Here is a 25099-nt window from a genome sequence, read left to right on the forward strand (position 1 = left end):
TTAAAATACAGCACACCATGGAGCAGGGTATGGGGCAAAAGCATCAGAATTACTAACGCTATTGATGTACTCTTCAGGCATAGCACCAAAATTCTGGTGCTATTCCTGCAGAGTACATAGGGGCCCACTGTATTCAATGGCATGCCCCCTTTTAATACCTGCTCTGAGCAGGCGTTAAAAGTGATGAAAAAAATGGCACAAGGAAGTCTCTTAGATTTCCTTGTGCCATTTTCTCAGCGCCTCTAATAGGGGAATGCCCCCTTGCATTCATTATGCCTTGCACAGGCATAATGTGGAGCAAGGGTTTACAAAGTGGCGCAATGCATGCATTGCGCCACTTTGCAAATATGGCACGTGTAAAAAGCCACTTTAGCGCCACACTAGGTAAAAAAAATGATGCAATGGGGGTGTTAAGGTGGCGCTATGGCCTCATATATGCAAACATGTGATAACCAGGACAAACTGATTCCAAGGCATTAGCACAGCCAAACACTGCAGACCAAAAGGTACACAAAAATTGTAATTAAGGTTTTACAGACATATGGAAAACAATCATGTAGAGTATGTATAGTAGTGTAGGCGCTATAGCTGGCTGATGTCTGCATGCTGTTTTTCATCACTGTAATGCAAATTACAGGATTTGCTTTGCATTTGTGGGCCTAGTCATTTGTTTCACTCTAAAATTGTATGGGGGTATTTTTTGGAACAGTTTCTGTGCATTTGGGCTGCAGGTCACAATTTAAAATCATCTGGTTTTACCTCATTCTGAATTGCAGCAATTCTGTAGAGGCTAATATAGCATGCCCTCATATCACATGCAGTAATTCTACATGGTTTTAGCACACTGATTCTTAAGTGCAGTATTCATATTTTCATGAGTGACAGCGTGCGCTCAGTGGAGCTGCAACTACAAAAGGAATGTAATGGGAATGGTGGCCATGGATTCTATAAATTAAAAATACTCCATGTCAAAAGCAAAACATTGCCAGTCCCAACGGAGTTTCATTTTTCATAAAGCAACTTGCCCTTCGCCCCTGTTACACTATAAGATTTCAAATGTCTTCAATGATTTGCAATATCCATAAAATATTTGGCATGGTATTCTCTGAATAATTTATTGTCCTCTCCTTGTGAAATCACATGTTCAATGAAAACTTCTAGCCCGATTGTATCTAGCATGTACTGGGACAAAAACCAGCTGTTAGGCCAGTGTGAGTCTGTGTGGAAATGTGGCATACACTATCAAGGATAGCTTCTGTAATAGGTGGAGTCTGCATTGTGACATCACGCACTGAAGTACAGGCTTTTTATTGAGTTCCTACACCGTTTTCCTCTTGTAATTAACCTCGGAAGGGTGAAAGGGTGAATAAACACAGAGTGATTCAAGCCTGTGACTATGTCAAACACATATTCCTGAAGTGAATGCATTAGTCCACCAAACCACCATATCTGTCATTTTTGGGTTGAGCATAGCATCACGCAAGTGCTGCTTTTTGACCTGTTGTAATCTATTTTGTAGGATTTAACCGCTCCCATCTCACACCCATCACTTTAATTTGCCCCTGGGCTTGCCTGTAATGCACTAGACCCTCTAGGGGCTAAATATATGTTTGCACTGCATTATTTTCTGCCATTTTGTTTTCATGTGGGTATGCCCTGTAGCGGCTAACTATATGGCTACATGACTGTGTTTCTTACAAATGCTAATTTTATTGTAGTGTCCTCTAGGGGCTGTTCTGAGCATTGCAGTCAACATACTGCAATATTTGCAGCATTCAGAAACTCTCCCCATAATGCTTTGCAGGGCATTCTTGTTACAAAACATTTTTGCCCCCAACTCAGTCTGTGGTGGTCCTAGGTCAATGGGACCACCTTCAAAAAGTTCATCACAACAGGGTCTTTCTGTCTAGATCAGCTCTTGGTCCCACACTAGATTAGTGGGGATCCCAAAATAATAACCTCTTCCACCATTCAGTGTCTTTTTAAGCTCTTTCATAGTTCAAACTTTTGTTTCACAGCTGAAAGTAGTTTGTGTTTTAAGGTTCTTGTTTGAAAAAATATTCTAGTAGGTCTGCTAATCGTTTAGTTACATGCAGAGCCACTGAAATTATGAGGCAGAAAAGACCAAAATATGTGGCAGACCTGATCAATTTATGTGACCAAAAAAGTTAAGCTATGCATTTACAATACCAATAGCTCCCACTCAAGTAAATGCGAGAACTATTGCATTGCAAATGCTTGTTATGTTCTATAGTGGCTATTCAGAGAACTCAGAAAGAGTGATGTGATTCTGCAGAGCTCAGGATGCACTAATTGGATTGGCCTTCGTACAGGTTAAGACATTATTAGTTGCATTATCACACCAAGTAGCCAGTACGACCACCCTATGTTAACAGTACATTTTTGATTGGGTAATAAAGGAAACACTATTGCAGTGGATGTGAGGAGCAAAAAGGATGATCTTTAGCTACAAAGACCTGAGGAAGGGCTAGAAAATAAGACAGTTAAAACGTACAGCACTAGGGAGGCTATTGAGATGCTACACAGTAGAGGTCAATCTTCAAAAGACAAAGAGAAGTAAAACACAATAAAAGATAGAGCATTTGCAGTGCAGAGCTCTCCTCTCTTTGGTCTTGTTCTTCCAGTTCTGACAGGGTTTGGCTGTATGCCAGAATAATGGAAATATTCTGCTACAAAGATAAGTCAGAATATCAATTACCAAAATATCATGGGCGTAAGTATAAATAAGTATACCTGGATTTACTATATATGTACTTAAGGTTGATACATGTCTATATACTTTGGCCCATATTTATACTTTTTTAGCGTCGCATTTGCCCTGCTTTTTGACGCAAAAACGGGACAAACTTACAAAATACAATTGTATTTTGCAAGTTTGCGCATTTTTTGGCTTAAAAAAATGGCGCAAATGCGGCGCTAAAAAAGTACAAATATGGGCCTTAATGTCACAGCATTTTAGTAGTCGATGTCTACAATATTTTTGTAGCATTATATTTAAAACTTGATATTCTGGTACCATATCCAGGATTCTTCTACAAAACTATATTCAAACATTCAGCCACTTCACTATAAGCATTTAAATAAAATTAAAAAAATGAACATAATTGAATAATGATGACAGATTTAGTAATAGGCTCCAGTTATCTAGCCCTGGGTTGTGACACTGTCTCCATTCCCCGCTCTTGATAACGGCACTAGGCTCCGTCTTACATACAGCAAAGAGGAATCAGCTGGAACGTCAACTAGAACAAGAAGTCCTGCAATGCTTTCAGCAATGCAGTGAGATGTGCTCTATCTGTGGGACTGATAGACAAATGAATAGAATATTAAAACTAAGAGCCTGGAAAGAGGAAGAGATGGAGGGAAAGAGCGGTATGGGAATCATCTCAATCATAAATAGATGGCTAGAAATACAACTATGAATGCTGAAATTTCAGAACAATTTATTTTAGGCTGAAAGTTTCAACCAAATCGATTTTGCAGTTATGCACTCAAAGTTTTATGCAAATCTGATAGAATGAGGAAGCGTTAAGCAGATCCCATTCAACAGAAGAGGTGAGGTTGCATAGGTGAGTTTCATTGTGCATGTATGTGTCAGCCACCACTACATACAAGTTTCATGGTGCATGTATGTGTCAGGCAACCACTACAAAAACAGTGTTGTTAATACTCTTATGTCATGTTGCTGGATTACAAAAAGTACGAGACGCATTAAGTTAAGGAGTCCTGAGGCATAGCAAAGTTCTGATGATTGTTTAAATTCCATATTATTGTTGATACTTCTGATTGTTTAATTGTGCACGCTGGGATACTAATGGCTGCTTGGAGCTTGGGCTCTAGAACCAGAGGATGATAGATCTTTTCTCACAGAGTACATTTTACATTAATATTAGCAGCGTTTTAAATGGGCCGGTACTCACAGGTACTAAGTACCTGCAATTCTTATTTTTCTCACTCTGAGTACCGGCACTTCTCTGCTGCCAAGGAGACTACCGGTACTCATTAAAGGTAGGCTCATTAGCCGCTAGTGCTCTGAGCACTAGGCTGTCAGAGTGGAACCTGCCTCTGACAGCTAAGGTGCTGCTCTTGCCCTGAGCCAACCCCGCTGAGCTATTCAGCAGGGATTATGGCCCGTATTTATACTTTTTAGCGCTGCATTTGCGTCATTTTTTTACGCAAAAGCGGCGCAAACTTACAAAATATTATTGTATTTTTTTAAGTTTGTGCCACTTTTGTGTCAATGATGCAAAAGCATAAATACGGGCCTAAGTGCCTAATGTCTGGGTATTCACCATCACGCTGTGTTTGACAGAACAGGGTCCATTCAGGCCCTGTGCTGTCAATCACATTCACACTACTGTGTACATATGTGCAAACACAGGAATTGAGGCAGCCCCGCTGACAGTGACAACCAAAAAAGCCATGGGAGGAAAGAAGTTTAATATGGCTTTAATCCCTCCTGAGTCTTTTAGAACGAGGTTCTGTTTAGGTATGTGTGTTTGCCTTCTTGTATATGTGTGTTTTTCTGTGAGAGAAAAGCGAATGAAAGGAAGAGAATCGGGACACTTTAAGGACACTTTGTGGAATGCTTTATGTCTGCGTTTCTGCTTGTTTCTTTGTGTGTGTGTGTGCATGCTCAAAAATATATAGTATTGTGTAAAACGACAGCAAATAACAGTATGGCATTAAGAAGCTTCAAATATTACAAAACAAAATAAATGTTAAAATATAATTGTGTTTCGCTTTCATTTTGTGTAACGAGTTAACTTGTTTTATTTAAACACATTTTTCATGTGTCTTGGTATATGCTGCAACTGTTATTTAAGTCATAGAGGCCCATATTTATACTTTTTTAGCGCCACATTTGCGTCATTTTTTGACACAAAAGCGGGGCAAATTTACAAAATACTATTGTATTTTGTAAGTTTGCACCGCTTTTGCGTCAAAAAGCAGCGCAAATGCAGCTCTAAAAAAGTATAAATATGGGCCAAAGTATCCTCATGTCTTGCTCTTAGTCCCGCCGCCAGCCCTACCCACCACACTACTAGCTCATTTTAATTAGTACCTGCACTTATTTTTTCCCATTTAATGCACTGAATATTAGACTCCATGGGGTTTAATCCATGGATGCCCACGAGAGCCATATCTATGGCTGAAACTCAGGCTAACTACATGGGATAAATGCAAATATTCTGAATCCAAACAGGAACAATTCCTAGCGTTTTCTTTCAAATCTGGCATGGACCAACTATTACACCCTAAATGTCTCACTTCTGTGGCTGACATGAAGAAAGGAAAGCAGATCATCGCTTTCCAGCCAATTTATACAGATGCCTTGTTTCTAAGTGTTTCTAATGTTACTCAGTACATACTTGGCTCGCTACTGAACCAGAATATATACCCTGTCGTTCAAGTATTAAATATGAATTCATACATTAAAAACATCTAGATGTACATATTTGAAGACAAAGGGGCCAGTTCTCAAAGACTTTTTTAAGGTATCTAAACTAACAGCACACAAGTTCTTCAGGAAATTAGGACCAAAACATCTGAAATGTGAATGTTCATGGAATGTTCATAAACAATTGGAACAAATAGAACTGGATCTGTCCTGTATGAGGACTGGACATTTTGCGCTGTTCGGAAAGCTATTTATGAGTATGTGAAGAAGTAAACCCGTAGTACTAGTTCATGTTCTTATAAACGTCTTTGGAAATCGGTTCCAAAACAGGGAATGGTAATACACAATAAGTATAAATACAAAGGACCCTACCCTCTTTATACATTGTGTATTTTGTGGCAAAATTCACAAAGACATTTATGGGAACAGGAAGCAGTACTACAGCAGTACTTCTTTACATGCTAATAAATGGCTTTTCAAATTTACCTGTAAATTTATTTTCAAACCCACACCTAAAAAGTCATCTTTTATTCAAAACCCTAGCTTATTGGTATTTTGTTGTAAGTAAAATGTTGCAAATTAACACAGGGCCTGAACACAAACTGTGTAGTGTAAACATCATCTCTGGGCGCATTTTGTTAGGTTTAATGTAATATGGAGTCATGAGTGATCTGAAAAGAAAGGATGAAAAATAAATATTTTTCAGAAAAGAGAACCGGTTCAGCAAGTTCCTTTTGACATGCTCCGGGGAGCAGAAGGATGCGGGCTGAAGTGGCATATGCCAGAAATCAAATAAAGTCATCTGCTCTGACATTTGAATTTTCTTTGACAACTGTTGTCTGCGGAATCACCACGGCTTGATAATCAAGAGGTGCTCCTGCAAAAACAAAGCAGTCCTTTCATGGTCTCGGCGTGAATAGCTGACAGAATAATTCATGCGCCCTACAGAATGCTGAAAGCGTCTACCTGTCCCTGGGCACGCGGCGCCCCGGCAGCTGATTGCCAAGCGCGCGCGGCTTGTTGCGCGTGGACACTAGGTTATGAAGCTGTCAAGTCTGCTGTCTCGGGAGAGGTTTATCTGGCAGAGCTAACAGTTCACTGGGAAAACGCGGGATGACAGCAGGCATCAAAGCAGGTATTAGCATAGCGTAACAATGTGAAGATCAGCAAAAGGGGAGTGGGGCTGGAAGAATAAAGCCATTAATATGTCCACAAAATGTAGCGATGTACAAACAACCATTATAAAGTCGGAGAAACTTACAGTGGAAATACAGCTCTTCCTCTCCATCCTGGCTGGCTTTGCTGTATCCACATTGCCTGGAAGAAATAATATTTTTCAGTTAAATAATCAGTCTCTTTAGATGCACTCAAACATACTGCCGGATTAAACCAATTCACAACCCCGATGGTTTTCAATAAAAAGGCAACCAACATGGGAAACTTAATCTAGTCTAAAAGTGTTAAAAAATTCATAGACCATTCTGTTTCATAAGCATCCACCCTTGGATACACTACACTTAACAATTTTATCGAATTTCACAACTGACTTTGAAGTGCGGGGCTTATCTAAAATCTTAGTTATCGATTTATGATGAAACAACTATTACGCACTGAAGAATCCCACGTTCTTTATTTTATCAGACACCCACCATTTGCATCAATCTGTTATTTCATAAAAGTAAAAGCCAAAGGAAAATGTCTACTTATTTCAGAAGCATTTTAGAAATGTTGGGGGGGCATTTGGATAGCTTTTATAAACAGTAGAGCCAAAACGACAGAATAGAATAATTGTGTGAAAGTGTGAGTCAATGTAACCATAATCTGACCTAATTTCATGAGAAAGGCTGAGCGGCATATTTACAAGCTACTTGCGCCTTCTTGCACCACAATAGCATCAGCTTTTTTTACACTAATGTAACTAAGGAGACCATTGCCCTGCACCATATTTGCAAAGTGAAGCAATTCATGCATTGCACTACTTTGTAACCCCTTGTGCCACCTTATGCCTGCACCATGCACAATGTATGCAAGGGCGGTGATCACAAGCAGGAAGGCCTGTAAAAATGGCGCAGTGAAGTTTACAAACTTTCATTGTGTCATTACGCTGCCATTGTTTTCAATGGACCTACGTTGACTTTGCAGGATTCATGCCATAATTTTTGGTGCTAATCCTGCAAAGTTCCACAATAGTTTCAACATTTTTGCAGCTATTGTCTGAACGTACGCCATAGTGCGCATTATTGTAAATATGGCACCCACATGGTGTTGTTAAGGGGGCTCAGGGTGACGCATGAGAAGTGGCAGAACTGGACTGACGTGCCACTTTCTTGTAAATATGCTCAAAATTGTCTAATTGAAAAAAGACAGTGCTTTATTTGTAAAAGAATGAGTGCTAGTGTCCAAAGCTCTGCTCGTAGGTCACTGCGTAGTGCTATAACATGTCAGCACTTTGAATACTATGACTGCTTAGTCTGGAATCCAACTCATGATTCATTAACCCACTACCAGACACTTACTGCCCCCTTATTTCTCTCTTGCAGGTTACTGCATTCTCCCTCTGAGGCAGTTTTTCTTCCCTTATCTTCCTCTTTCTTTCCCATCTGTGTTTTCCCTCTTTTGCTCTCAGTAAATGTCCAATGAAGAAAAATGTGTGCTGGTCATCAGCAAACGCCAGCTCAAAGTAAGGACTGAAAACAGAAAAATCATATTGGTGGCATTGTGTAAATCCACGACCAATTTTCAAAAAGTAATTAATTTCTTTTAGCTTCTTTCGCATTCCTAAAACTATTATTAGAAATTGAGGATTCCAACTTTTCCTACAATTAGGGCCTTGTTTAGAGTTTGTCAGAGGGGTTACTCCGTCACAACGGTACCAGACATCCTGTCTGCTGAAATATAAAGCCTATTGCGTCCTATGGGATTTATATCTCGGCAGACGGGATATTCATCACTGTTGTGGCTGAGTAACCCCTCAACCAAACTCTAAATCAGGCCTTGTTTTTCTCAGAGTAAAACGCTACTATTTACCCATGGTATTTACCGTACCATAAGAATATGTTCGTAAGATAAAGCTTATTGGTCAACAATGTGCACTGAATAGAGTTAAAGACTTATTTAGAGGTGGACGATAAGAGATTATCCCAAAATCTGCAGACATCCCATTAATGCAGATTGTGCATAGAACAGAGTTGTCCTGACTATGGATCTAGACTCCACTGTAGGGAAAACTACTGACGTGACTTGTCACAGGCAGAAATGGCATGATAGGGTCTGTCCTACTTAGTGGATCCCACCATAGCAGAATCAATACCCCAGGATCTTTACAAACTTAAAACATAAGAAAAATGAGAAGTTCATAACCTTTGTGAGGAAGTTACTTGACTGTACCCGATACGAGAAGCTAACTGCAGTCTACACTAGTTTTCCCATAATCCAAAATCAGCTATTCAGATTGTTCAGCATGTTTGTCTCTTTTGTAGTTTGTCCTGTAGGTTTAACCATGCAGTTGGTGTTAGGAGATGCAAGATTTAAAATGCTGAATGCCAGAAGAGATGAAGAACATACAGTCCAGACAAAGAGTGTGTAGGAGTCATAGAAATGTATCAAATATATAGAACAAAGTTCTGCTTTGGGGATGCATTGCACAGTGGTTCTGCTGCAGAGTCTTACTATAGGTCATGCTGTGGGTTCTTCTGGGACCACTGATGGGCTGGCAGAGCACCTTGACCCGGCTTCTCCGCTCCGCCGACCTCGCCCTCGCAACCTTCCCACGCGTCCGCAGAACTACAACCGGTTGTAGATCATTCTCGCACCTCACCTCCAAAATGTGGAACACTCTTCCCACCCACCTGCACCAGACCAAAGACCTCCTGACCTTCAGGAAACTACTCAAGACCTGGCTGTTCGAGCAGTAGCAGCACCTCCCCCTCTCACCTTCTCCCACCTCCCCTCCTCAGTGCCTAGAGACCCTCACGGGTGAGTAGTGCGCTTTACAAATCCCTGATTGATTGATTAAGGCCCATTTACAAGGGTACAAGACTGGGGTGGCACCACTTAGGGTGGACCAGATTCACAGATGGCAGAGTCCAGGTGCTGGGTTTAAGGTTGTTGGTGTCAGTTCTGTCCCTGATGCTCTGATCAGAAGCCCAGCCAACTGGCCCTTGGAGTCACTCAGGTGGTTCTGGGTTCAAGGTGCAGGCCCAGTTCTTCACTTAAGAAGCAGGTAAGCAGGACAATAGAGTTGCAGCCTTTCTTGCAATGCAGCATAGCAGTTCTTCTCCCAGAGGTGCTTGCAATTTCCTGCCTCCATACTCTTGGATCAAAATACACTGGTGCCAAACCTATTGTGAGTGAGCTGAGCCATTGTGATGCACAAGTGTGGTAGGTGCCACCTCTTCCCTCTCATCAAGTCAGAGATGGCCCATCCTGCCAACACCTAGTCTTCTTTGCCTCACTGTCTGGGAGCAATACACAAAGATCAAATGCCAGCTATACCTAGTGATGTGACCCAGGATACAGGCAGCAGAAACCAAATGGTTGGGGCAAGAAAATGAAACACACAATAGGTGGTGGGAGGAAAGCTTGAGATTTGTCCAACCACTAGCAATTGCTCTGGGTTGGCTCCTCAACCCATCGTTCTGTTGCTCACCATACCGTCTCAGTTTGGACCCAGTCATATACAAATCAGCCTTGACCATGCGCCTCATAGGAACAGTCCGGCTCAAACTGGCAGGCCATACCTTCATCGAACCAGGATACAAGCACCTTAGGGCCGGTTTCACCCTAATAAGGACTCATAAGCCAGGTATAGCTTGGTTCCAGTGGCACTGAGAGCATGGAATCCACATTTGGGCATACCCTTACCACTTTGGGCAGTACATGAAACACACAAGAGGTAATGGGAAGAATACTAGGAATAAGTCTAACCACTGGCAATCACTCATTGTAGCATCCCACACCATCATTGTTTTGCTCATCATGCCACCTCAGTTGGAGCCAGTGATATGTAAATCAGCCTTGACCCTGCTCCTCATGGTAACAGTTCAGCCCAAACTGCCAGGCCATCCTCAATGAAACACAAGCAACCTAGGAACAGGTTTACCCTGGTAAGGGCCCATCAACCATATATAGCTTGGTACCGGTGGTACAGTCAGCAGGGTACCCACATCAGGGCATAGTCTTGCCACTTAGGGCGGTACATGAACCACACAAACAATTATGGGATGAATGCTTGTAATTTGTTTAACCACTGGCAATCAATCACAGTAGCTCACCAAGCCAATTCAGTTCGAATCCAGTTATATGCAAATCAGCCTTGACCCTGCTCCTCATGGGAACAGTCCAGCTGGAACTGCCAGGCTAGGTTTCACCCAACCAGAACACAATCTCAATGGGAGCTCGGAGCAAAGGAGCCTACTAAAATGTTTGTTGAATCTGACCCTTTTTGCAGGGTCACCTCAGATTTGTGCCTTTTGTTGCTAAATCCATTTCTGTTGCCATTAGAACTGTGTGCACTTTTTCCCTGCTAACCAGTGACAAAGTGCTTGTGCTCTCTTCTTCAAAAATGGTAAAATTAGACTACACCTAATTTGTATATTTAGTTTACTTGTAAGTCCCTAGTAAATTGTACTACATGTACCAAGGCATGAAAATAAATGCTAATTCTGGGCAGCAGCACTCACTGTGCCACTGTTAGACCTGTCAGCCTTAGGATGGTCCTCCACCAAGCTTTCTGCCAACTTACCTGCTTTTTTGTTCCTGAAAATAGTTTTTGCAGACATTAAGACTCTGTGAACTTTACCAGTGCTTTCCAGTGTTAACGTGTTTGTGCTCTCTCCCCTAAACAAGGTAACATTAGGTTAAACTGGATTGGCTTGTTTAATGTACTTATAAGTCCCTTGTAGAGTGGTATTCCATATATCCAGGGCCTACAAATTAAATACCACTAGTAGCCATGCAGAACTTTTGTGCCACCCACTTAAGTAGCCTCTTGAAACATGACTTGGCCTGCCATTGAAGCCTGAATGTACTTTTATTCTATCAGTTCATCTTGGCTGTGTAAACCCCTAACAAGCCCTAAAGTTCTATTTTATTGCATATAAGTCATTTCTAAGGTAGGCCCTCCGTAGCCCAAAGGTCACGTACCTTTCAGTTGTACATGTACTGGTAGTGAAAAACTCTTAAGTTCTTTTTTCAATACTGTGAAGCCTATCTGTGCGATAGGATAAAATTGGCTTGCCTTATTACATTTAATTAGTGCTAATTGTTGCTTGGGACCAGGTTAGCATTTCATGTTTTATATCTCCGAAACTGAAATGACTTTGACGACTATTATTGCTGCATTCTTCTTCTTCACAGGAAATCCTGTTAAGTACTCCTTTGCCAAAGGGGTATCTGACCATCTGAAAATGTCTTCGGCTACAGCCTCTGCTTCCTATCTTGTCCCACTGGAGAATTTCAACTTTTAAAAAACTGACTAAGTCCATATGTAGAAATCTTCACCACAACTTTGCTCAGATGCTCTCTGACAATGACACGCCCTCCTTGGACACTGTCTGCAGCCTTTCCCCGAAGAATCTTACCATGTCAGAACATTTAAAAAAAATTGTTTTAAGTCTGGAGGTAAGTGCTGACCGAATCAATCCACTTCTTGTATGCAAACTCCACTGCATTGCAGTCAGCATTATTTTTTTACTTTCTCGCACCTCGCTTGACTTAGGGCCAGATGTATCATTCTTAACAATAGCGATTACCTAATTGCGATTTTTACCGAATCGCAATCAAGTAATCGCTATTGGAATGTATGAAACTCCAGGAGTTTCATACTGCGATTTTGCAAAGGCTCGCAAATGGCCCTACCTCATTAATATTCATGAGGTAGGTCGCAATTTTGAGCCATTGTGAATGGCTACAATCACAGGGATGGTGGCCTGCTGGGCTCAGCAGACTACCATGTCTGTGATTGCTTTTCAATAAAGCAATCTTTTCTTTTTAAATGCAGCTTGTCTTCCTTAAAGGAAAACAGGATGCGTTTAAAATTGAAAAATGAAAAGTTTTCTTTTCATTTTTTAAGAGTAGGCAGTGGTCCATGGGACCACTGGCTGCTCTTGAAAAACATTTTTGCATACATTCACAGAATGAGAACGGCTTACCACCAATTTGAAATTGGTGGTAACTGCGATTGTTTTCGACTGCATTCACGGTCACAAATCAATCATACATACCTATGCGATTCGGTATTAGAAAAGGGACACCTTTGACAGATTATATGATGGAACACCGAATTAAAAACAACTACTAACCTTAACAACGAGGTCGGAACACCGACCTCGTCCTTACTACTAATGATTTTACCACGAATGCCTTAACAACGATATTTCGTTGTAAAGGCATTCCTGATAAAATCATTAGCAATAGGCACCATTCACCCTACATCCCTCACCCCACCCCCCCAACCCCACCCCAAAACCTAAAACCCGCTGACCCCCCACCCACTCCCCAAAACCAAAAACACCCCACCCCCAACCCCACCCTAAAACCTAAAACCCCCTGACCAGTCACCCACTCCCCAAAACCAAAAACGCCCCACCCCCCAACCCCACCCTAAAACCTAAAACCCCCTGACCCCCCACCCACTCCCCAAAACCAAAAACGCCCCACCCCCCAACCCCACCCCAAAACCTAAAACCCCCTAACCCCCACCCCCTCCCCAAAACCAAAAACGCCCCACAAAACCTAAACCCACCACTTACCTTCGCCAACTCCCTTCTTTGTACCTTAACCACGCATGTTCGTTGTTCAGAACATACGTAGTTAAGACACAAAAATACGAAGTCGTGGTTAAAAAAAGCGTTGTTACGCTTTCGTTAACCACGACTTTCGTTATAAAAAAGTCGTTAAAAAGGATGTTTCCCCCTTTGACACGCCCCTCCCTACTACTGAATCGGTATATAGTCGCAAATCCAAATTGCGATTCAGTAACAAGTTACCGAATCACAAATTGGACTTGTTGCATAACAAAATGCATGGGCCGTTTGCGATCGCAACATTTTTTGCTACATGTGGCCCTAAATGTCTGCAGTCGGCAATTTGATCTCTTAGGTGCTAGTTTATGCTATGAACTTTAAAAATTCATAACACTGTTTCTGTTTCTACTGATTGGATTTTTGTAATTTTGGTGCCAAATAATCAATTAAAATGTATTCTCTTTTTCTAAATTGGTGTGGGATTTTACTTGGGTCAAAGGTAAGCCTGACTGTTTTTTGTGCCAAGCTACCCAGGGTTCTTCACTGGTTAATTTAGTGACTTTTTGTGGTTCACCTTGCCAGGGATAGTGAGTGTTGCTTGACCAGGGCTCAAACCCCAGTAAACTAACAACTAAATATCTCACAGCCACCCTCTAAAGTAGCATTTTAAAACATGTTGCAGGCCTGTCACTGCATTTCATTATCACAAAAATAAACCCTTTGCCAGGCTTATACCTTACTTATTTTATACTTCTAAATCATCGCTATGGTAGGCCCTAAAGTCTCATACAGCAGGGTGCATTGTATTTAAAAAGTACTACATGTTTACTTAAGTTTTATGTGTACTGACAGTGAAAAATTCCTAAGGTAATTTTTCACAGTTGCAATGTGTAGTCCTCCCATCAACTCTGGGTTACCTTATTGAATTTACTAAGAGCTAACTTTAGATTGGGAGCAGATAGAGGTATGCTGTTTCCATTTAAATTATTTGTAATTTAACATTTTCTTTAATGGAAAATTCAGATTTTAAGCTGGATTGCTGACAATGCTACATTTAGAAAGTTGGCATTTTCAACTGTGCCTTGCTCCCAGTGTCTTGGGTCATACTGCTGTGAATGGCTCTACTTTGGTGTTTGTGTACTGCTTACTGACAGCAACACAAAGGGGGCTTAGGTGTGAACAGGATAAGCTATTTAAGCAAAATTACTATGGGAAGGGCAGTACAAAGCCCCACTTATACTTTGAAAAGATTTGCTTCCTGTACACACAAAGGAACCGGACACCAGGTCTGCCCTGCCTTTGTCATCCCTAGAGAGTTTGGAGCCTTGAGTGGGGAAGGGAAAGACATTTCCAGAACCAGATGTGGGGTCAGGACAGGCTGGAACCAAGTATAAAAAGTGGACTTCCAGAGTTACTTATCAAAACACTCCTGGACCTGTGGGAGTTACAGAAGAAGGACTTCCCTGCCTCCAGAGGGCTACATGCTGCATGAAGCACTGCCTTGCTTTCTGAGAAAGAAGACTGAACATGTTTGCCTTCATTCCAGACTACCCAGAGTGAATCCAAGTGCCAGTTGTCTGACTTACTGTGTGAACTTCATGGACACAACACGCTTCAAAGGCTTCCCTCTAACTGCCCAGCTGACCTGCTGCAACTGGACCTACCTGGGCCAGCAACTGGACTTGCCTGGGCCCTGCTTCTGGACTCTGCTGGACTGAGTCTTGATCCCCAAGTGGTGCCCTCCACGTCCTTGGCTTCTGGACCCTTGGCAGGCATCAGAGAGCACTTCTCTTTGCCTAACTGAAGGTTCCATCAAATGTGGCATAGAGTGACACAAAGCTCCACAATCCTACCCCACCCCCCCACAGAAAGCTTCACTGGACCTAACACAAAGTAACACAAATCCCCACAAGGCCTCACTGCACAGCTCACAGCACCTTCTGAACTGACACAGCAAAAAGCACAGCTGAGAACTTCATCAGAACCAACACAGAGCAATGCAAAACCTCCCAAAGCCTCATCCAATAGCTCAGAAATTGATTGGATGTGATGCAGAGTGATGGGAAGCTCTGCAGGGACTGGCTGCATAGCTGAGAGCTTCATCAGAACCAACACAGATTGACGAAAAGCTTTGCAAAGCAACATCACACAGACTTTGCATCAAGGACATAAAGTACAATTCTCAGCAGGCTGTACTTAGTCTTGTGCCGGGTTTGCGCTCCATTGTCATTGGCTAACACTTGTGGCTTTGTCCCTATCCAGTGCAGCAAGATACCTCCAGTTGTTGCTTTCTGCTTTTTGACACTATTTGTAGTTAAATATTTGAAGGTCAATACTTCAGGTTCTACTGATTACATTTGTTTGTTCTGGTATAATTTTATCTACTAAAATTATCTCTATATTTCTAAATTAGTTTGAGATTTTTCTTGTGTTGTGTTTTCAATTTGTGTTTTCTATGTTATTACTGTTTGAATGCTGCATAAATAATTTACAAATTGCCTCTAAGTTAAGCCTAACTTCTTTCGTGCCAAGCTACCAGAGGGCTAAGCACAGGTTAATTTATTGACTTTTGTGATTCACTCTGACAAGGATTGTAGTTGTTTCCTGAGTGGGCTTTCACCCTTCTCAACCAATAACTTAGTTTCTTACAATGTCTCAGTCACAAGTGGAAGTAGTTCCTACTTAGTTATATTGTGAAGTGTGAGATAATCTAAGACATGGTGAACCAGATCAAGATGGACTGGACTCAACATTTTGCTCTTGGTTTAACTTGTCCTTCTTTAATGCACTTTCAAACTTAGGGGTTCACTGTCAACACCAGAGCAGTACGTGCTCTATTGGCGACAAAAATGCAAAAACCCAGCACTCTCAAAACAAAGTAATTTATGCATTGTGCTGATATGTTGTGGTTTAACCTTTTGCATTGCAGAGTTCAATCCTGAAAACGTATTTTTAATATGCTTACAAATACTGTTCCTTTGCAATGTATTGCTGCAGGTTTTCAGAGTGTGTTGGGGTGTGGCCCCTTTCCAGGGCCTTCCAGAGACTTTCCCTGCAACATGCCTGGGCATGGTTCTGGGCTGGGCCAAGACTCTATAAAAGAGAGCCAGCCCAACTCCCAGTGCTCACTATTCAGAGGTCTCGGTACAGAGCAGCAGCTTCTTCCTGAGCTCCTGTCCCGGCGGCCTATTTGGATCTTCCAGTCTTCTGCCCTTCATCCTTCATTGGTGATTATTGTTCCAGGTGGTAAGACGGTTTTTGGACTGTCCTGACACCGTTATTGAGAATTTTCATATTCTTGATTTAATTCTTAAATGAGTAACAGATTACTTGCGCGCTACCATTTCTTGACATTGATATGGTAGTTTACAAATAGGCAAGACGCGTGATTCGATTAATGATGATTTGACTTTGATATTCATTGCGTGCTACCATTTCTTGGTATTTTACATGGTAACACTCGAATCGGCAAGACGCACGATTCTCTCCTCAAGTTTATTTCATGTTGTTTATTGTATGCCACTATTCTAAGATATTTATTATGTAATATTCGAGTTGACAAGTTATGTGATTTGTTTCCTGAATCCATATTGTGTTATTCATGGTGCACAATCCTTTTATGGTGTTTACTATATATATATATATATATATATATATATATATATATATATATATATATCTGCAATATGCACAATTTGTGTTGAAACATTTTAAGAGTACACAGAAGGCCAGAGTTTCTAGATGCAATATTGTATGGTCCTAGTATAAATTCTCAAAACAGGATTTATATGACTGGTTTAAAATTTAGTCAGAATGTTTATCTGATTCTCATGTAAAGGAAAGTACTTGAATAAGAAAGTTTTCATTTAATTCATCTTGATTCCCCTACAGGTATCCGGCCATCTTAAAACTTAGTATGTTTAAACTTAACTCTTAGATTGTTCATGTTTTCAGAGTGACTAGGCTTAGAATCATAGTCTAGTATTGATTTCAGGAGATATAATTTTCATATTGTGTGTGCTAACCTTTTTCTTACTACAGGTCTCCTTCCCAGCTGTTCCCTTCCTAATCCCCTCTTCCCCTCTTGAACTCTCTCAGTCTCTGTGATTTATCTATCAGAGTCTTGGAGCTGTTCAGTGGTGGACGTGTTGGGAACGTGCACAGACCCCGAGGATCTGGTGACTCTGACAGAATAGTGAGCCCACAAATTATTATCCTCCTGGCTTGTGCATGTTCTCAGCATGGCCACGCTAGACGAGTTAGTCACGGCTATCACCCAGCTCCAAGCAAAGGTGGTATCATCCAAAGAATTGACAACTAGCTTAGCAGAGAGAGTGAGTCAGTTGCAAGATTAGGTAGAGAAGAAGGAACAAAGTACCACAGGTGTGTCTTGGCCAGGTACTTCTTCTCAAGCATCTGAAAGTAATCCGATTTCCCTAAATGTTCCTTCTGCAATTCCTTTAGCTCCCCCAGAACGTTTCTCAGATGACCCTTTGAAAGCACAATCTTTCCTGGTTCAAGTGGAACTACACTTCACCTGCAGACCAAATACTTTCCCCGATGCCCAGTCCAAAGTAGCTTTCTTGTTATCATATCTGTCTGGGGATGCAGCTACTTGGGCAATTGCTCTTGTGCGTAAAAATAGTCCCTTGTTGTACAACTGGAGAAATTTTGTTTGTGAATTTGAGATAGTTTTTGATCGTAGAACTGTAACACAGTCAGCAGATCGTGAATTATTAGATTTACGCCAAGGGAATCAAGACCTAGTGTCGTATTTAGCCAACTTTAACCGGCTGGTTGCCGAGACATCCTGGCCTGAAGAAAAACAAGCGGTCTTGTTTTACAAGGGACTCAAAGAGGAACTAAAAGATATCTTAGCGCAAATCGACCTACAACCTACAGACTGTCAAGAATGAATAAATCTTGTCTTGAGACTTGATCATCGTTTAGCAGAACGTAAAGGAACACGCAAAAAGATTGAAAAGTATTCATGGTGCGTTCATGATAACAGAGACTCAAGAACGCTGAAAGAAATAACGCCAGAACCAATGGAAATTGGAACCATCAGAAGACCTTTGACCAAAGATGAAAAGGACCTACGCAGGAAAAATCGACAATGTCTTTATTGTGGGCGGAAAGGTCATTTTGCCAAAGATTGTCCAATCAAACCAAAGAACAAGCAAGGTCCAGTTCAGAAGGTCGCAGCCAAAGCACCAGTCGAGTTGAAAACTAAAACACCCAAGATGCAGAGAAGGGTTGCTCTTGGGTGTCACCGTGGACCCTTCACAATCTAGACATCTTAAACTGGAAATATGAGTTCAGGTCAAGAAAAAGATCTATTTCAAGAAGGCTCTAGTCGATTCTGGGGCTACTCGGAACTTTATTGATGTCCAATTGGTTCGTGCATAGGGGATCCCATGTATTGAAAAGAAGACCCCAGAAATCATCCAGGCAGTCGATGGAAAACTCTTGACTGGAGGCCCGGTAACTCTTCAGACTATCCCCTTGTCAATGATTTGTGAAGATAAGAATCAAAGAAAGAAACAAAGAGAAAATCATCCTTGACGTGATCCATGCTCCCCAATATGGGATTATCCTCGGCTTGCCATGGTTAACTCATCACAATCCGGAGAAAAATTGGGCTGAACGAAAAATCGTGTTCTCATCTGCGCTATGTAACGAACAATGTCTCCAAAAGATTCAAGTACCAAAAGTTTGCAACGCTTACATAGCTACTGCTGTGGAGAAAGAAATTCAGCCGCTCAAACAGTATTCATCTTACAAAGATGTATTTGATGAGAAAGGAGCAGAGACTCTACCTCCTCATAGATCTTATGACTGTCAAATTGATCTAGCCCCAGGTGTGATACTTCCCAACTGTCGTGTATATGCCCTGTCAGAACATGAAAATCAACATTTACGAAAATACCTAGATAAATTTTTGGAGAATGGCTTCAGTCGCCCCTCTAAGTCTCCTGCAGCTTCGCCTTTGTTTTTTGTTTCAAAAGCTAATGGAGAACTTCGAATTTGCATTGACTATAGGGGTTTGAACAAAGTCACCATCAAGAATAAATATCCTTTACCCCTAATTCAGGTCTTATTGGAACAAGTAAAGAGAGCAAAAATCTACACGAAGCTTGACCTTCGAGGTGCTTATCATTTGGTCAGAATGAGAGAGGGTGACGAATGGAAAACAGCGTTCAAGGCAAGATATGGCCTTTTTGAATACACTGTCATGCCTCTTGGTCTGTGTAATGCTCCAGCAGCATTTAAATTTTTCTTGAATGACATTCTTAGAGAGTACCTCGACATATTTGCCATAGTCTACATCGATGACATTTTGATCTACTCAAACAATGAAAATGAACATGTCCAGCATGTCAACAAAATTCTTGCAGCCCTTCGAAAACACCATTTATATTGTAAACTAACCAAGTGTGAGTTTCATGTTACCACAGTTGAGTTTTTAGGGGTTATTCTTACCCCTCAAGGTATGGTGATGGCAGAAAAGAAAGTAAAAGCCGTATCTGATTGGCCCACCCCAAAGACTGTTTGTGATGTACAATGTTTCCTGGGGTTTGCAAATTTTTACCGGAGGTTCATAAATCATTTCTCCCAGGCAGTGGCTCCAATCACTTAGCTACAAAGAAAGAAAGAAAAGTTTGTATGGTTCCCAGAAGCTGATCAAGCCTTCTCGACTTTGAAGGAAGCTTTCTCCACTGCCCCAGTCTTGACTCATCCTGATGCAAATCAACCTTTCATAGTGGAAGCTGATGCTTCAGATGTAGCAATAGGAGCCGTCTTATCACAACGAAATAAAGACACTGGTCAACTTCATCCTGTAGCTTATATGTCTCGGAAGTTGAACGAAGCTGAACAGAACTATGTCATTGCTGAAAAAGAGCTTCTGGCGATTCGTGACGCCTTTAAAGAATGGAGACATCATTTGTTGGGTGCCAAATACACTGTCACAGTATATACTGATCATCGTAATCTTCAATTCATGAGTTCCGCCAGACTTTTGATCCCTCGGCAATTACGCTGGATGCTTTTTTTTGCCAAATTTGATTTTGTAGTAACCTTCCGGCCTGGTAAAGATAATCGCAAGGCTGACGCCTTGTCCCGTCAAGAGTCTACCACGTTGCCTGCATTTCAAGTCTCCAGAGCTATCATTACTCCTGACAAGGTTCTATGTATCATAAAAACAGAAGATTTCTTTAAAGAAATTTGCAACTCTTTCACTGTTGAAAAATGGCAAACATAGGCCCAAGCAGATCCCAAAAGGTCAATCAAGCAAGGTTTACTCTTTCATGATGCTCGTTTGTTCGTACCCACTACCAAACTTCGCAAGATAGTGTTTCATTGGTTGCATGTTATACCTACGGTTGGTCACCCAGGTACTCCTAAAACTCTTGAACTGATCCAACGCTATTTTTGGTGGCCTACCCTAAGAAAAGATGTAAAAGCAATGGTAAAAAACTGTGAAGTTTGTGCTCGCATTAAAACAAGTCATTCAAAACCAAAAGGGTTGTTACATCCACTTCCAACCTCAAGTCGTCCATGGGAGCACATTTCTTTAGACTTTATTACCGGTCTGCCAGTGGTTCAACAGCATTCAGTAATTCTGGTGGTAGTAGATAGTCTCACGAAATATGGACATTTCATCGCCTGTAAAAAATTGCCCACTTTTAGTGAATTGGCAACTATTTTACTGAACAAAGTGGTTCATTATCACGGACTGCCTAAGGTTATCCTCTCCGATCGGGGGTCACAATTTTCCTCCAATTTCTGGAAGACATGGGGTAAAACACTCCAAGTGACATCTGCGCTATCTACTAGTCACCATCCTCAAACAGATGGTCAAACGGAGAGACTAAATCAGACTTTGAAACAATACCTACGTGCCTACGCTGAAAAGGCACTTCATTCTTGGACACCTATGCTCTGGTTAGCTGAGTTAGCTTACAATAACTCATTCCACACTTCTATTGTCGTTACACCCTTTTTTGGTTTATTTGGCTATCATCCTGACACCTTGCCCATCACAATTCCTCAAGAAAGTTCTCTTACTCCAGCTGTGTCAGAAACCATTCAGCATTTACATCAAACCCAGAAACTGATTCAACAGCATTTAGAAAAAGCCAAACAAAAATATAAAAGGCATTATGACAAGAAACATTGTGAGGGACCGCAATATCAACCAGGTGACAAAGTGTGGCTTTCCACAAAACAAATAGACTTCAAGAAGAAGCACATGTTTAACCCCAAATTCATAGGTCCTTATACTGTCCTTCAGCAAATCAATCCGGTGACCTATAAACTACAATTGCCCAGATCCTTACGGATTCATCCAGTGTTCCACACTTCCCTCTTGAAAAAGGCAGTCCAAAAGGTCCACCCTCATCCAGCTCCTGTTCTAGTACAAGGGGAAGAAGAATACGAAGTCAAGAAAGTGTTGGATTCTAAACTGAGAGGGCGTAATCTATGGTACTTAATCTCATGGAAAGGTTATGGTCCTGAAAGTAACTCATGGGTTTCCGCATCTGATGTTCATGCTCCAGTACTTGTGAGACGCTTTCATCGTCTTAATCCAAGCAAACCATGCCCTAGAGCGCGTCTGGGAGAGGGGAGTACTGTCAACACCAGAGCAGTACGCACTCTATTGGCGACAAAAATGCAAAAATCTAGCACTCTCATAACAAAGTAATTTATGCATTGTGCTGATATATTGTGGTTTAACCTTTTGCATTGCAGAGTTCAATCCTGAAAACTTATTTTTAATATGCTTACAAATACTGGCCCTCATTCTGACCTTGGCGGGCGGCGGAGGCCACCCGCCAAAGTCCCGCCGTCAGGTTACCGTTCCGCGGTCGAAAGACCGCGGCGGTAATTCTGACTTTCCCGCTGGGCTGGCGGGCGGTCGCCTTCAGACCGCCAGCCAGCCCAGCGGGAAAGAGGCTTCCACGATGAAGCCGGCTCGGAATCGAGCCGGCGGAGTGGAAGCTGTGCGACGGGTGCAGTTGCACCCGTCGCGTATTTCACTGTCTGCGCAGCAGACAGTGAAATACATGTAGGGGCCCTCTTACGGGGGCCCCTGCAATGCCCATGCCCATGCCCGCGACCCCCCCTACCGGGGGGGTCGACCGCCGACCGCCGGGATCTGGATGGCGGTAGGGGGGGTCGGAATCCCCGCGGCGGTGCAGCAAGCTGCGCCGCCGCGGAGGATTCAATGGGGCCGCTGTACACTGGCGGGACCCCGCCAGTGGTGCCGGTCCGACCGCGGCTTTACCGCCGCGGTCGGAATCCCCATTGGAGCACCGCCGGCCTGTCGGCGGTGCTCCCGCGGTCCTCCGCCCTGGCGGTCAAAGACCGCCAGGGTCAGAATGACCACCACTGTTCCTTAGCAATGTATGGCTGCAGGTTTTCAGAGTGTGTTAGGGTGTGGCCCCTTTCCAGGGCCTTCCAGAGACTTTCCCTGCAACATGCCTGGGCGTGGTTCTGGGCTGGGCCAAGACTCTATAAAAGAGAGCCAGCCCAACTCCCAGTGCTCACTATTCAGGGGTCCCGGTACAGAGCAGCAGCTTCTTCCTGAGCTCCTGTCCCGGCGGCCTATTTGGATCTTCCAGTCTTCTGCCCTTCATCCTTCATTGGTGATCATTGTTCCAGGCGGTAAGACGGTTGTTGGACTGTCCTGACACCGTTATTGAGAGTTTTCATATTCTTGATTTAATTCTTAAATGAGTAAGAAATTACTTGCGCGCTACCATTTCTTTACATTTATATGGTAGTTTACAAATAGGCAAAACGCGCGATTTGTTTCATAAATGTTTGACTTTGTTATTCATTGCGTGCTACCATTTCTTGACATTGGCATGGTGGCTTAAGAATCGGCAAGACGCGCGATTCGTTTTATGGTGTTTAGACATTGTTGTCCATTGCGCGCTACTATTTCTTGACATTTACATGATGTTTTACGAATTGGTAAGACACGCAACTCGTTTCATGAGGATTTAACTTTGTTGTTCATTGCGCCCTACCATTTCTTGACATTTACATGGTGGCTTAAGAATCGGCAAAAGAAGCGCGATTCGTTTCATTGTACTTTGATCTTGTTATTTATTGTGAGCTGTTATTTCTTGACATTTACATCGTGTTTTACGAATCGGTAAGACCCGAGATTCGATTAATGATGATTTGACTTTGATATTCATTGCGTGCCACCATTTCTTGGTATTTTACATGGTAACACTCGAATCGGCAAGACGCACGATTCTCTCCTCGAGTTTATTTCATGTTGTTTATTGTATGCCACTATTCTAAGATATTTATTATGTAATATTCGAGTTGACAAGTTATGTGATTTGTTTCCTGAATCCATATTGTGTTATTCATGGTGCACAATCCTTTTATGGTGTTTACTATATATATATATATATATATATATATATATATATATATATATATATATATATATATATCTGCAATATGCACAATTTGTGTTGAAACATTTTAAGAGTACACAGAAGGCCAGAGTTTCTAGATGCAATATTGTATGGTCCTAGTATACATTCTCAAAACAGGATTTATATGACTGGTTTAAAATTTAGTCAGAATGTTTTTCTGATTCTCATGTAAAGGAAAGTACTTGAATAAGAAAGTTTTCATTTAATTCATCTTGATTCCCCTACAGGTATCCTGCCATCTTAAAACTTAGTAATTTTAAACTTAACTCTTAGATTGTTCATGTTTTCAGAGTGACTAGGCTTAGAATCATAGTCTAGTATTGGTTTCAGGAGATATAATTTTCATATTGTGTGTTCTAACCTTCTTCTTACTACAGGTCTCCTTCCCAGCTGTTCCCTTCCTAATCCCCTCTTCCCCTCTTGAACTCTCTCAGTCTCTGTTATTTATCTATCAGAGTCTTGGAGCTGTTCAGTGGTGGACGTGTTGGGAACGTGCACAGACCCCGAGGATCTGGTGACTCTGACAGAAGTTCACTAAACCTTTCACTAATGGCGGTAATAGGTGCAAACTTAGGGTCAGGTTTAAGAGCCCCTAGCGCCTCCTTGCAAAACATTAGTGTAATTCTGTTTTACACTAACATGGCCCAATGAGGCCAAAATCTCAGCACCAAATTTACAAAGTGGCACAATGCATGCATTGCGCCACTTTGTAACCCCTTGTGCCACATTATGCATGCACCAGGAGTAATTAAAAAATTAACAGCCTTCATTGCAGGTGCACGTGTTACATGAGTGGATGGTGTGAAAGCTGTGTGTCCAGGAATCTCTCAGATCAAACCCTAAGGGTCCAGGACAATCAACCCTCAACTTTAATGCAGACCGGCATATATCTATGCTTTCGGGTAGCAGTCTGACCAAGATATCCCTCTCCCTGCTCTATGAATGTATGTAGGTGGGAGTGATTAGTGTGGGCAACCCGGTGGTCCAGGAAGAAGGTAAATAGGTGTACTTAAGGATTTGTGCAAGCTGTCATCTTGGTGGACCAATGCCACTTTTAGCTTTAAGTTTCATTACAAGTTTGTCCCATGTATTGTATCCTGTGCACAGCTGACCACTATCATGAAGGGATATCAGCACACATGCCTCCGTTTGTGCCCATTCCAATATCCTTCCATTGTAAAGCAAGTTGTCTTTTGGTGAGAAAATAGGGCTGATTTCAGAGGCCCCTGAACTTTTTGCCCCCATTTTTCACTTTTTGCTGGTGTTTTCCTGATTCGGATGGTGCCCTGGGTACTGCTAACCAGTCCCAGGGTCTGTGCTCTGTGTAAAAAGAGTATGCTAATTAGGCTAATTACAATTGGCAATGTCAACCTACCTATAAGTCCCTAGAACATGGTAGGGTATGTAGGTTTAGGGAGCCCAGCATAGGTAGTGCACCCATAGGTGCACTGATGAGGTGTCCAGGGTGG

General features: G+C 42.0%; 1 protein-coding gene across 1 annotated transcript in view; it reads right to left on the reverse strand.

Moving 5' to 3' along the window:
* Nucleotides 1-25099, reverse strand: part of EPHA10 (EPH receptor A10) — a 1402205-nt gene that overhangs the window by 587113 nt on the left and 789993 nt on the right. The window contains exon 9 of the mRNA XM_069223890.1: nt 6684-6739. Coding sequence (XP_069079991.1) covers nt 6684-6739 — 56 coding nt within the window. The remainder of the gene's footprint in view (nt 1-6683; nt 6740-25099) is intronic.

The sequence above is a fragment of the Pleurodeles waltl genome, chromosome 3_1 (genome assembly GCF_031143425.1).
Source record: "Pleurodeles waltl isolate 20211129_DDA chromosome 3_1, aPleWal1.hap1.20221129, whole genome shotgun sequence".
In the NCBI taxonomy this organism is placed as follows: Eukaryota; Metazoa; Chordata; class Amphibia; order Caudata; family Salamandridae; genus Pleurodeles; species Pleurodeles waltl.